Source organism: Arachis hypogaea, chromosome 1 (assembly GCF_003086295.3).
Source record: "Arachis hypogaea cultivar Tifrunner chromosome 1, arahy.Tifrunner.gnm2.J5K5, whole genome shotgun sequence".
NCBI classification, from domain to species: domain Eukaryota; kingdom Viridiplantae; phylum Streptophyta; class Magnoliopsida; order Fabales; family Fabaceae; genus Arachis; species Arachis hypogaea.
Genome location: NC_092036.1, coordinates 99,511,081 through 99,525,585, shown reverse-complemented (window position 1 = coordinate 99,525,585; position 14,505 = coordinate 99,511,081). Strand labels below are relative to the sequence as shown.

Genomic DNA, 14,505 nt, shown 5'->3' with positions numbered 1-14,505 from the left:
TGGAGACTGGGCAGCTTGGAAGCTGAAGCAAAAGCATTGAAAATGTTAATAGTTTTCCTGTTTGTGGTAGTTGTGCTTAATGTGATTGTTTGTAGTTTGTTGTCTCGTTCCAAGTAAAGCAAATTCCAAATACTTCATGGTGTAATGAGATGAATCCATTGAATGAGAATAGATGTTGTATTTGGTTTTTTTATATGAAGACAACACAATCCAATTCAAAGGTTCCAAACCAATTCGGATGACTATTAAAGTAACATGTACTAAGGAATGGACATAATCAGTAGTGAAAGTAGTGTTAAACATTGAGTAGTCAAAGTACTATTAAATATTAAGTTGCCATAGAAGGCTAGATGTCACATTTTCTTAAGGACCAAAAGGTTTAACATAGGAAACAGACCACATCAAAGTCATAAGCTTTTACATGAGGATACATAACCTAAAAAGTATCCTAGACAAAAATAAAAGGGCATAATACAACTTTCAGTGACATAGATAATCAAAATGTAGATAATGTAACTTCAATTGCCTTTTGCAAAAAAACATAAAGTATCCTCACACAAAAAACAAATTCAACCACAATACATTTCAACACTAATCAAAGTCATTTATCAGTCTTTCTTGGGGGCTTGAAGGTGGGAGTAGGAACGAAGGTCATAAAGTCGGCCAGTTTTTTAGCAATGGCTGAACTAGTCCCCTTGATTGTCTCAGCAGAGACAGCGACTGGTGCGGCTTTAATAGGTTTAGGAGACGACTGAAGTCTGGCTTTCCCTTTAATGACCTTTAACTTTGATGGCCTAGCAGTGAGTTGTTCCTACAGAAATTAATGGTACATCTAGATTTAGATTTAGCTTATTAAAGAAATGAGATTTATGAAATAACAAATGTTTAAAATGAATCACATATGGCAGATTACCTGTTGTGTTTCTTGGGTTGGTGGTATACTGTCACACTGGCTAATATCAATTACTGTTGGAGTCTGTGTTGGTGATGGCGCTGGATTAGGTTCAGCTGGGACAGTGGTTGCTTCAGGGGCAGCCCCTTCTGCAGCAGGGGCAACCAGAGCTAGTTGCAGCTGCAGCTGCCTAGCATGCTCCTCAGCTTCGGTAGCTTTCTTCTTTGCACAGCTTCGCTTGTTGTGTCCTATCTCACTGCAATACATGCATCTGATAGGGTTATACTTCCTCTTCATCTTTGTTTTTGACCCAGTGGGTTGTTCCTCTTTGTCTCTTCTCCTTTTCTTCGTTGGTCTTCCAGGCTTTGCCTTAAATGGTGGTGGGACGGGAGCTGGGTGTGGAGTTTTTTCCCACAGATCCTGACCTTTCACTGGATTCACATTGAAGCAATAAGTCTTCCTGTACGCTTCCATCTTCAACCAGTCGTGACAATAGTCTTCAGCACGTTTGTCATTCTTATCCTGTATAGCTGAGATTGCATGCATACACGGCATCCCTTACATAGACAAACCAATCATTATTTGAAGATCGTGCATAAAAGTAAATTACAGTAACTTAATGTTGAATTTTTTACTTGTTAGTTGCCAAAAACGACAGCTGCATGTATGCTTTCCCAGGTCAACCACCATATTGGTTGGCCAGCCATGAACTTCATACAGTTCTTCTTTTTCATCACCAGACCATTGAGGAGCCCAGTGGCTAGACAACGCTGTCATGGCTTCAAGTCTGCTCTGCTGAACAGGGGGGAGAATCCCTTGATAATTCTCTAGCTTCTTCCGATTGTCAACAATACTCTTCATGATGATTCTTCTTACTTCCTCAGCTAATGTCAGAATCGACTTGCCCCTATCATGCTTGATTTTTGCGTTGAAAGACTCGCAGGCATTGTTGCATATGTTATCCACCTTTGGCAGTTCACTGAAGTGGGCCTTTGTCCATGCATCTTTTGGCCATTTGTCGAGATATTCCCATGCTTTTTGATTAATTAGCTTCACTCTGTTCATGTTTCTGTTGAATTCAACTGTTGTCCTAGACCGAGCACATTCCCAAACCATATCTTTCAGTTCAGTACTGGACCACTGTTTTGAGAAATTGCGCCATAAATGCCAGACGCAGAATCGATGGTGTACCCTGGGAAATACTTCCTGAACAGCTGGTATTAACCCCTGCAAGTTAAAACAGGCACGACAAGATAACATGTCAAATTCGTCCCTACAATAACTTTATTAAATCAAATACATCCCTCAATGTTACTTCATTAAATCAAAATAGTCCCAGTATTGTCTTATCGTAAATCAATAAAGTGCTAACCTTCTGCATGTCCGAAATGAAGCACCATTTGTTTTCCCTGTAGTCTCCCAGGTCATTGTGCAGTAACTCAAGGAACCACTTCCAATTGTCCTTATTCTTAACACTGACTATGGCATAAGCAATCACAAGTATGTGATTGTTAGCATCCTGCCTACAAGCTGTTAAAATCTGACCCCCATGTAGTGTTTTCAGAAACGCTCCATCAAGACCAATTAAGGGTCTGCAACCAGCCTTAAAACCCCTATTGCAGGCATCAATGCAAACATAAAAGCGATCAAACAGGGGAGGACTCTCAGGCATGGGGATAACAGACACTTGAACTGTGGAGCCGGGGTTACTAGTCAGCAACTCATTGGCATAGTCCCACACCAACCCATATTGAGCTATCTCATCACCCTCGACTATTTTCCTAGCGGCTTTCAAAGCTCTTGTAATGCATGTGCTATTGAGATAGACATTGCACTTTCTAACAAACCAGTCATAAACCTCTCGATGCTTCATGGTTGGGTGTTTTCTAAGCTTAGGTACTAGTTTACTCAGAGTCCAGGTTTGGGTTGCAGCTCTGTTTTTCCTCCATCGTGGACAAGTGTGACTATCTACTAGTGTCTTAATTTGCCAAGAACCATCTTGCTTATTACATGCACAGTAAACTACCCAGGGACAATCTTCAGACTTACAGACAGCCTTAACTCTAACTTTGTCATTTTTTGAAAACAGAATATTTCTACCCCACTGGATTGTATAATCCCTAGTTGCTTGCATGAATTCAGACTTGGACTTAAATACCATACTGACCTCAAATTTCAACTCTCCAAACTTTGTTTTGTCATTGAACTGAGGGTACACAGCTGGTTATTCTTCATCAGACTCCAACACCTTATCAGAATCCTCTAAATGCCAGGAGTCAGCATTTGAGGCAGCATCACTATCATCTAAATCTGGTAACAAAAAGTTTAACACATTAGAAACCCTAACATTTGCAAAATAATTTATGAAACAACTAACCCTAATGGAATTAACATAACAGACTCATAACTTTCTTCATCTTCAGACCCCTCATAGTTGGAATCATCAGTGTCTATCTCTTTATTAGCTAGTCTTTTCTTAGGGGGCTTCTGCGTTTCTCTGACTTTAGACCTGCTGTCCCTTTTTCCACTTCTTTTTCCCTTCCCAGAGTCATTATCACTCTCACTGCTATAGAGGTTGTCTCCTACAACTTTTGGAGGCCTATACAGTTCATCTTCAGTACTCTCATAAGAGTCATGAGAGTCAGTGTCATCCTCCTGGAGGGGAGCTTCCTTCACTTGTCTTCCAGATCTTGTGACTCTGCAGCCACTGCTATTTTGTTTGTCCTTTGCCCCTTGTGAGTTATTGCCTGTCTCTGATGACGAATTTGATTGAGGTGGGACTGATTTGGCCTGATAATTGGTCTTCTTGGCCTGAGGAACAGGCTTCATGGGCTGAGCAGATGTCTTCTTGGGCTAAGATGTTGTCTTCTTGGGCTGGTGGGCTGCTTTATTGGGCTGAGACATGGGCTTCACCTTTGGTTGATTGGGCTCAGATATGGGCTTCATTGTTGGATTGGGCTGTGACTTGGGCTGTGAGGTTGTTCTGTTGGGGTGAGAGGTTTGCTTTTGGGAATGAGGATCAATTGTTGTGGGTTTCTTCATAGCTTGGGAGCTGCACTTCCCTGTTTCAACCTTTCTGCTTCCACATTCACTACTTCCTCCTCAATCTGGTCTACTATAAAAGGCTGAGAGATACAATGCTCCAGGTAGATATTGATCAATTGTGGTTTCTTCTGCAATCCTTGCACATGGCAACCAAGTCTGCGTCTGTGAGTAAGCTTCTCAACCCTGATGAAAGAGGAACTCCAGGATGTTTCCACCAACAATTTCCAGCTTCAATGTAACCCAACTCCCTGTAATAACCCCTTACAAAGAAGACGTCAAGCGTGTCTCCTTCAACCCCCATCAACACCTCTGTATTATCGGGTTCGTATACTATATCTCCTTCTGCATTCTTCTTAAACAGTCCCCCATGGTGAAACACAAAGGTCATTGGAGGACCTTCCATCTACAAGCAGAAACAAGAAAACCTCCTTAGCCCACACAGATTGCAACTGCCTATTCTCAATCATAACATAACAAACCCTAACCCCAAAACAAACATACAACAACGAAAACTAACTCTCATTAACATGAAACACCCATAACACAATATCATCACAACGACATTTAATGAAATGCATTCTGACACTTAAACAATAGTCACACAAACCCCTACCCCTAATCAGACAGAGATATACAGAACGCCACCTCTAAGACATCAGGCTACAAACTGACTTCAAAAAAAAGGAAAAAACTTTAATGCTTACCTCTAACCGTCACGCTTTCTTCTTCCACAATCAATGTTGCTAACAGCTGACGACCGCTCTTCTCAGTACCAACAGCTACTCGGCTTTGATCGTCAACCAACGACGACAAACGTGGATGGCGATGTTCGAATGCAAGGTGAAGGGGTTAGGGCATGGCTTGAGGGAGACGAAACAATTTGGAGCAGACATGGAGATACTCGTTATGGAAGAGGGTGAATCCACTCTGCAACGTTTTGAATCCACTTTCTCCACAAAACGACGCCGTATCATGTCTATCTGGACATTCACTCAAAACGGCGTCGTATTCCTTCTCTGCCAGCATGGCAGTTAACGTGCCACGTGAGCAGACGTTAGCCATGTCATCAAGCAAATTGATGGAAGGACGAACGTGATTAACTTGTGTCACTTTCGGGGACTCTTTTGATTAACTTTATCTTCCGGGGACTAATATGGAGATCGATGAATCTTTCAGGGACGATTTTGAGTATTAACTCATAAAAAAAATAACTTACCCCCATGACAAGGTACCAAGAGCAATATCTAGAGCACTGGGAGCAATACTTGAAAGACAGGGAGCAAAATGAAGCTTGGCAGCACAGAATGGAGGAAAGATTGGAAAGCTGGCAGCAACAATCAATGGCCCAACAACAAGAATTTCAAGCCAAGATTCTTGAGGGACAAAGGGAACTAACAACAGGACTTCAAGAGTCATATGATAAGATGTTCCTGACCCAAGCCAAGTATGGGGAGTATACTCACAACTTGTATCAGTGGAAGAACATTCATCACACTATTGGAGAGGTTAGACATGTGCAACAATCAGAGTGTAATGAGGATGTGCAAGCAAGGTTGGAGTACTTAACCCGCTGCATGCCAGCACTAAATCCACAAATCAAATCATTTGAGCAATGCCAAGAACTTAGAGACCGCCAGGCAGCAAAGTCTCAGCTTAATACCCAGGTAGCATTCCAAAGATTAGAAGAAGTTGGGCTTTCAGGTCTCGCAGATCCTGTTTGGGAAAGAAGATGTCCTCGTGAAGAAGCTCAAGATTATGGATAGAAGAGGAAGAAGAAGAAGAAGGGAGAATCCAGCAAATCCAAAAGAATGGAAATGCCTGACAAATAGAGGTGATGAAGTTTCTTTTCTTATTTTTACTTAAATAAGGAAGATGCATGTCTGAAACATGACATGCCTCCAATTGCTTTATGTTCTACTATTTCTTTTGTTTGCATTAATAGTTAGTTAAGAATAAACTATCTGCATAATAAGTGTCATCATTCATCAGCTTGTATACTTTGTTTTGTTTTTCCTTGCTGTCTAAATAAAAGAGAGATGTTTGGTTTAGAAAGGTGATTGTTCAATGTTGCAAAAGTTAGAATAAAAGTTAGTGGTGGTATATATGTTTGATTTAATTGATAGCTCATAGAATAAATGCTACAAAATGACTTGTTACTGAAAGTCCACAATAAAGAGCAACCTAGCTACACAACATTTAGTGATCCAAAGAGATGCTGGGCATCAATGATCCTAGGAAGAAAAAGGTGAGCCATGTGTCTGTGGTGAAGAAATGTTGAGTAAAATTAAGCCAAAGGCCACTGCAACATTTGCCACCAAGCCTTCAATAAATAATAAGCTCTTTATGCAAAAGAAAAAAAGAAAAAAACTAACAAGGGAAATGAGCAAAAAGTGAGGAATTATAGCAGCAACCTTGGTGAACCCTTAAGGAAACATTGTTTGTTTTGACAGCAAGTAATAAATGGGCTACTTTTGATCTGCATAAAACCCCATAGACCAAATTCAACTATCTGCTTAATAAGAACATATATACTTATCTATTTCACTCTATCTTCTCTTGTGTTTGATGCTTGCTTGGGGACAAGCAATAATTTGGTGTTGTGATGACAAGTCATCTTAGCCTAGTTTCACTAGTCTTTTTCTTTGTTTTCATTAGGTTTTATGCACTTTCTTGCATTCTAAGTAAGTAATTTGGAATGGAAATGCATGACTTCTTTGAATCAAACAACCACCATCTAATTGATGCTAAATCATGAGGTTTAGGCTAAATTTAATTGATTTTTAATGATTTATAAACCTTGTGAATTTGGTGATACTTTGATTGGTTGTTTTGATTAATTGTAGGTGAAGAAAAGAAGAAAAGAAGAAAGCGTGGCCTAAGAAGCGTGGCCCAAGGAAGAAAAAGTGTGGCAAGGAAGGAAGAAGTGTGGCACAACAATCAAGGAAAACCATGAAGCTCTCTCCAAGAGCACTATGCTCACCAAGGGAGCGCTACATTTTCCCTCAAGGGACCAAGGCACAATGCTCTGCTCACTTTGTGAGCTGAGCACAATATGAAGCCAAGAAACAAGGAAAGGAAAAACAATGCTCAGCTCACCAAGTGAGCATTATCGGGCTCTCACAAGAAATAAATCAAAGAAAATAAGTTGCCAATGCTTGCTCCAAGGATTGAACCCATGACCAAAGGGGTTGGGGGAGCGCTACTCACAAGGGAAAATGAGCCAAAAATGGCCAAATGCATCCTCCAAGGTTCGAACCAAGCACCTAGAGGAAGCAAGGAGTAAGGCGCCACTTCCTTCACCAAGAGAAAAGCTTAGCGCATGCTTCCCTCAAGTTTCGAACCAAGGACCTTCCCTTGGATGCCTCAATGCTCAGCTCACTTGGAGAGCTGAGCGCTACCCATGGTGCATCACACAAGCATCTTACACGGGCTAGGGAAGTGGAGCGCGCATCTTGACATGGTCCAGGGGCACAAGGCGCGCAATAATTTTGCACCAAGGCACCAATGCTCAGCTCACAAAGTGAGCTGAGCATTCCCCTGATGCTTCCCCCAACAATTGCACGCTACAAAGGGACCTCACACTAAGCATCAATGCTCAGCTCCCCACTTGAGCTGAGCATCCCCCTGGAAGCAAATTCTTCATGGGCTGAAAAATCAATCAAAAATCCAATTAAATTCAAATCTTCACCAAATCAAAAGCCCATCCAAATTCCAAAATCCAAGAATAGAAAGTGTATAAATAGGAGCTAGTTTGATGTAATTAGGACCTCTAGACTTTACTTTGAATTTTTCCTTTTAGCTTTCATTTTGAGCTTTTACTTTTGAATTTCTTAGAGAATTGGGAAGGAGAATTGATCTCTCTTCTTCCTTGTTCTTGCTTGAGCACTCTTTAATTTTCTTGCTTTGGATCTTGGGTGAAGAATTGAAGAACTTTTGTTTCAATCTCACCTTGAGATCTCTTCTTTAATTTTCTGCATAATTGAATTTCAATTTCTTTTCATTGCTTCTTCTTCTACTCTTTCTGCAATTTACTTTCCTTTATTTCCTTTGCAATTGTTCTTGTTGGATCAAGGAAGGATTTGAGATCTAGACTTGTTATCTAGTCTCTTCCACTCCTGAGATCTCCAACCTCTTTTAAATTGCTGCAAATTAAGCATTGCTCATTTTCTGTTTTAAGCATTCAAAGCATTTTTACTCTTCTGCTTAAGATCCACTTCACTGCAATTCAATCTTCTCTTTTATGTTTAATACAATTTACTTATTCTTGTTTAATTTCTGCAATCCCAATTCCCAATCCCTTTTACAATTCAAGCAATTTACATTTCTTGCACTTTAAGCTTCAGCCATTTATATTTCTTGCAATTTAAGTTTCTGCACTTTATATTACTTGCACTTTAAGATTCAGCTTCTTTACTTTCTTTGCTCTTTAGTTTACTGCAATTCTTCCCTCTCCCTTTACATTTCAAGCAATTTAGCTTCTGTCAATTATAAACCACTCAACCAATACTTGATTCGCTTGACTAAATCAACCACTAAACTAAAATTGCTCAATCCTTCAATCCCTGTGGGATCGACCTCACTCATGTGAGTTATTATTACTTGATGCGACCCGGTACACTTGCCGGTGAGTTTCGTGTTGGATCGTTTTCCACACATCAAGTTTTTGGCGCCGTTGCCGGGAATTGAAATGGATTGACAATGATTAAGTGAAGTGGCGATCTAGATCAAGCACTTTTTCTTTTCTGGTTCTTTATTTTTTTATTAACCCACTAACTGTTTGAATTTTTGCTTAAGCTAACTAAAACTTCATTCTAGCAATAGATTGAAGTGTCACTGGTTTTGTGTGTTTCTTGTGTTTTGCTTGTATGTCAGGTACAAGAAGAGCCATACCCACCTCTCATGAACAAGACGAACGAACTCTCAGGAGATTAAGAAGAGCTGAAAGAGGGAAAGGCATTGTTGGAGAAGAAGAGTCAGAAGATGAGTTTCAAGACATGGTGGAACATTCAACCAATCCACAAAATCCACCAGCAGGAGCAGCCGATAACAACAACAATCCACCACAGAGGAGAGTTTTGGCTTCCTATACTTTTGCAAATCCTAGACATTGTGGAAGCAACATATTAACTCCAAATGTCAATGCAAACAATTTTGAACTAAAGCCACAACTCATCACTTTAGTTTAAAATAATTGCTCTTATGGAGGAGGACCACTTGAAGACCCCAACCAACACTTGTCTACTTTCCTAAGGATTTGTGACATAGTCAAAACTAATGGAGTGCATCCTGACAGATACAAGCTACTGCTCTTTCCATTCTCTCTCAGAGACAAAGCCACTCAATGGTTGGAGTCCTTTCCAAGAGACAGCATCAACAATTGGGATGATTTGGTAACCAAGTTCCTTGCCAAATTTTATCCACCTCAAAGGATTATTAGGCTGAAAACTGAAGTACAAACATTCACACAAATGGAGGCTGAACCCATCTATGAGGCATGGGAGAGATACAAGGCTCTAATCAGGAAATGTCCTCCTAAAATGTTCACTGAGTGGGATAAGTTGCAGAATTTCTATGAAGGCTTAACATTGAAATCCCAGGAAGCATTGGATCACTCAGCTGGAGGCTCTTTGCAACTCATGAAAACTGCAGAGGAAGCCCAAAATCTCATTGACATGGTGGCTAACAACCAGTATTTCTTTGCTCATCAAAAACAACGCCAACCATCACAAAGGAGAGGAGTAATGGAGTTGGAAGGAGTGGATTCGATCCTAGCTCAAAACAAAATGATGCAGCAGCAAATTCAACAACAATTTGAGCAAATGGCCAAGAGGATTGACAATCTCCAAGTTGCAGCAGTCAACACAAGCCAACCATTAACCACTTGGGGGCAAAATGAAGAAATTCAAGAGGAGCAACAGCAAGAGCAAGTCCAGTATATGCACAACCAAAATTTTGGACCAAATGAAGTCTATGGTGATACTTACAACCCCTCTTGGAAGAACCATCCCAACCTTAGATGGGGAGACAATCACAATCAAACTCAGCAGCCATGGCAAAGAAACTCTACTCAAAACAATTGAAAAAACACAAACCACAACAACCAAGCCTCTAACCAAAACACATATAGAAAACCACAAAATACTTACCCCAACCTTAACCATCATCCATCCAACAACCAAGTCTCCAACCAAAATACTTTCCCTCAACCATCAACACCCCAAAAGCAACCAATCTCACAAGATTCTCACAGAATTACCAAACTGGAGCTCCTAATGGAAAAAATGATGAAGCACCAAGAGATGACAATAAGGAACCAGGAAGCCTCCATGAAGAATATGGAAAGTCAAATTGGTCAACTCTCCAAACAGATCACCATTGAAAGACCATCAAGCTCACTACCTAGTGACACCATTTCTAATCCAAAAAAGGAGTGCAAAGCAATACAACTAAGGAGTGGAAAGATCCTGGTGAAAAATGAAGAAGCAACCAAAAAGCCAAAGGAAAGTGACAAGAAACAAGCTGAAGAAGAGAAAGCCAATGATGAGAATGTAACAGCAAGCAAGCAAGCCTCAGAGGAGCTCAAAGAAAAGGAAGACCAGCCACAAAAATTAAGAAAAGAGAAGGAAGCAATGGGGGAGCCTACCAAGGAACAAAGGCAGGGAGTGAACCTCACACCTCCATTGCCATATCCTCAAAGGTTCAGCAAAGAGACTAAGGACCAACACTTCCCTAAATTTCTTGAAGTCTTCAAGAAATTGGAGATAAACATTCCATTAGCTGAAGCTCTTGAGCAAATGCCCTTATATGCCAAGTTCTTGAAGGAACTCATCAACAAGAAAAGAAGTTGGCTGGAGAAGGAAACTGTGCTTCTCACTGAAGAATGCAGTGCACTCATCAGAAAATGACTCCCTTCCAAGCTGGAAGATCCTAGAAGTTTCTTCCTACCTTGCACCATTGGAAGTCTATTTATCAACAAGGGGATGTGTGACTTAGGAGCAAGCATAAATCTAATTCCATCATCTTTAGTGAAAAAGCTTGGCATAAGGAAGGTGAAACCAAGACAGATGTCCTTGGAATTGGTGGACCAGTCAGTAGTACATCCCAAAGGAGTGATTGAAAACCTTTTAGTTAAGGTTGACAAGTTCATTTTTCCTGCGGACTTTGTAATCTTGAACACTGAAGAAGAAGAAAACAATTCAATCATGTTGGGAAAGCCATTTTTGGCCACTGCTAGAGCCATCATAGATGTAGAGCAGGGAGAACTAACTCTCAGGATGCACGAGGAAAGCATTACCCTAAAAGTGTTTCCAGAACCATAAATTAGTGAAGAGAGATGCAAGGTAGTCAACGACTGTTTTCCAAGGCAAGCAACCAAAAACACAAGGGATCAGAAGGATGAGCATGTGCAAGAAGGAGAAGAGATTCAAAAAGGAATTAAGATGATAAACAAGGAGAAAAGTACCACAACCAAAGCTGCTGTCAAGAAAGAAAGGTTAACAAGAAAAAGGAAGAAAAACAAGAAGAAGGCTCACAAAGGGTGGAAGAATAAAAAATTTCCAACTGAAGGATTTTCCAAAGGCGACAAGGTGCAACTAATATATCAACAGCTGGGGACTGATGATCACTACACTGTTAACCAAGTACTCTCTCTTGAGCATGTGGAAATTGAGAACCAAGGGACAAAGAAGAAGCTCACAGTCAGAGGGGACAAGCTGAGGCACTACAATCATCAACCACCATAAAAAAAGGGTTCAATGTCAAGCTAATGACAATAAAAGAGCGCTTCATGGGAGGCAACCCATGATTTAAGATTCTTGCTTGCTTTTAAATTCAATAAATTATGATTTCCTTAGCATGATTTTGAAAATATTTGACAGATGCATACATTGTTTTGAAACATATGCCAGACTTCTAAGTTTGGTGTGCTTGACAGCACACAAAAGCTAACTTTTCAAGCATCCTCAGATCATATGCTTAGTCATTTCGATGAAGTATATGACCAAACATTAAGTTTGGTGTCTGCATATGTATCAATTGTGAGAAAGATCAACTTTTGTTCAAAAAAAAAAAGAAGAAAATCAAAATCATGCAGAGATGAATCATGTACTGTTTTATTTTAGGAATTTATGAATTAGAATTTATGATGAAGGTATCAATTGTGGCAAATGCTTGTTTGACATTAATCCCTTAGCAAGAGACAAGTTTGGTGTTCACCAAATCTTGGTTCACTAAGTAAGGGACACAAATGATCTTTCTTAACAAAAAAAAAAAGAAATAAATAAATAAATGAATAATGCAATTACTCCTTTCACCACCGTGCTTCAATTGTATCCTAAAGCATATCATTTGTGTTTAATTAGGAAAAGAAAGCTGAAGTAAAGACAAGGTAAGGGAACGGCTATGACAAGTCAAGAGAAGGGTCACATGTGCCTAGAAAGGTGTGCCAACTTTGGAAAGCAAAAATTCTGCATGCTAGTCACCTTGAGGGACGGACCCATGCAACCAATGGGAGGAGAATCCTTGTCAACCCTCAAGAGAACATGCTAGCCGTTCATATCATGAAGTTACTAGGTTGTTCAACTCAATCTCCAGCCTTCACAAGTCATTACCGAATCATTCCCCAAGTGTGGTCTTCGGCCAACACTTTTTTTCCTTGCCTATAAATAAGTTGAGACATCTCTTGCATCACATGTCCCTACAAGCCTTCCTTACAAACATAAATCTCTGTCTCCACCTTGTGCAATTCTATACATACACACCACCTCTCTCATAACAACAACATTTCCTTCCTCATCCTCTTAACACCACAAAACCGTACCTCAACCAACCACAAATTCACCTTTGCCTTTTCTATCTACTTAATTCCATGGCCTCATCAAGCTCAAAGAGAAGAAAGGGTAAGGAATCAATGGTGACCGAACCTCCTACCTATGATACAAAAAGATTTAGATCTTGATTTCATGAAGGAAAATATCATAGATTCATGAAAACGAAGCACATCATTCATGAAAGGTATTTTGAGCTGAAAGAAGAAGAATATCCCATCATGAGACAAATCACTAGGGAAAGAAGGTGGGACCTTCTATGCGATCCCCTCCCCAAGATCAGTGCAGTCATGATCAGGGAGTTCTATGCAAATGCTGTGAAAGAGAGTGAAGACAGCTGATGAGCAGATAATTTATACGCTTTTTGGCATTGTTTTTAGTATGTTTTTAGTATGTTCTAGTTAGTTTTTATTATATTTTTATTAGTTTTTAGTTAAAATTCACTTTTCTGGACTTTACTATGAGTTTGTGTATTTTTTTGTGATTTCAGGTATTTTCTGACTGAAATTGAGGGACCTGAGCAAAAATCTGATTCAGAGGCTGAAAAGAACTGCAAATGCTGTTGGATTCTGACCTCCCTATACTCGAAGTGGATTTTCTGGAGCTACAAAAGCCCAATTGGCGCGCTCTCAATTGCGTTGGAAAGTAGACATCCTGGGCTTTCTAGCAATATATAATAGCCCATACTTTGCTCGAGATTTAAGGGCCCAAACCGGCGTTGCAAATCAGCTTTAGAATTCCCAGCGTTTTAACGCCGGAACTGGCACAAAAGTTGGAGTTAAACGCCCAAACTGGCACAAAGGCTGGCGTTTAACTCCAGGAAAATTCTCTACACATGAAAGCTTCAATTCTCAGCCCAAGCACACACCAAGTGGACCCCAGAAGTGGATTTTTACGTCATTTACTCATTTCTGTATATCCTAGGTTACTAGTTCACTATAAATAGGATCTTTTGACATTGTATCTTGACCTCATGACACTTTACACGTTTCATATTGTATCTTCTATGGCATGAGTCTCTAAACCCCATGGTTGGGGGTGAGGAGCTCTGCTGTGTCTTGATGGATTAATGCAATTACTACTGTTTTTCATTCAATCACGCTTGCTTCTATTCTAAGATATCACTTGTTTCTAAACTTGATGAATGTGATGATCCGTGACACTCATCATCATTCTCACCTATGAACGTGTTCCTGACAACCACCTCCGTTCTACCTTAGATTGAGTGGATATCTCTTGGATTCCTTAATCAGAATCTTCGTGGTATAAGCTAGAATCATTTGGCGGCCATTCTTGAGAATCCGGAAGGTCTAAACCTTGTCTGTGGTATTCTGAGTAGGATTCAGGGATTGAATGACTGTGACGAGCTTCAAACTCGCGATTGTGGGCGTTAGTGACAGACGCAAAAGAATCACTGGATTCTATTCCGACATGATCGAGAACCGACAGATGAATAGCCGTGCTGTGACAGAATGCGTTGAACATTTTCACTGAGAGGATGGGAGGTAGCCATTGACAATGGTGAAACCCTACATACAGCTTGCCATGGAAGGAGTTTTGCGTGCATGAAGAAGAAGACAGTAGGAAAGCAGAGATTCAGAAGATAGAGCATCTCCGAAACCTCAACCTGTTCTCCATTACTGCAAAACAAGTATTTATTTCATGTTCTTTCACTTTTCACAATTAAACCTGAGAATTATTGACATCCTGACTAAGAGTTACAAGATAACCATAGATTGCTTT

At 40.2% G+C, this 14,505-nt stretch overlaps 1 protein-coding gene across 1 annotated transcript; it reads right to left on the bottom strand.

Moving 5' to 3' along the window:
- Positions 1–601: 601 nt before the first annotated feature.
- On the bottom strand, positions 602–3,053 carry LOC112755746 (uncharacterized). The gene is made up of 4 exons (XM_025804068.1): positions 2,265–3,053; positions 1,549–2,119; positions 914–1,449; positions 602–811 (listed from the first exon to the last, which is right to left on the bottom strand). Exons 1-4 carry the CDS (start codon positions 3,051–3,053, stop codon positions 602–604), a joined length of 2,106 nt encoding a protein of 701 aa, XP_025659853.1.
- Positions 3,054–14,505: the final 11,452 nt, after the last annotated feature.

What these genes read in the sequence shown, in the direction of transcription:
- LOC112755746 (XM_025804068.1), bottom strand. Translation starts at nt 3,053, where the DNA reads ATGGTATTTAAGTCCAAGTCTGAATTCATGCAAGCAACTAGGGATTAT. An exon ending in TCATTTCGGACATGCAGAAG is followed by an intron (nt 2,120 to 2,264) that starts GTTAGCACTTTA and finishes TTTAACTTGCAG; the next exon opens with GGGTTAATACCAGCTGTTCA. An exon ending in CAACCCAAGAAACACAACAG is followed by an intron (nt 812 to 913) that starts GTAATCTGCCAT and finishes TAATTTCTGTAG; the next exon opens with GAACAACTCACTGCTAGGCC.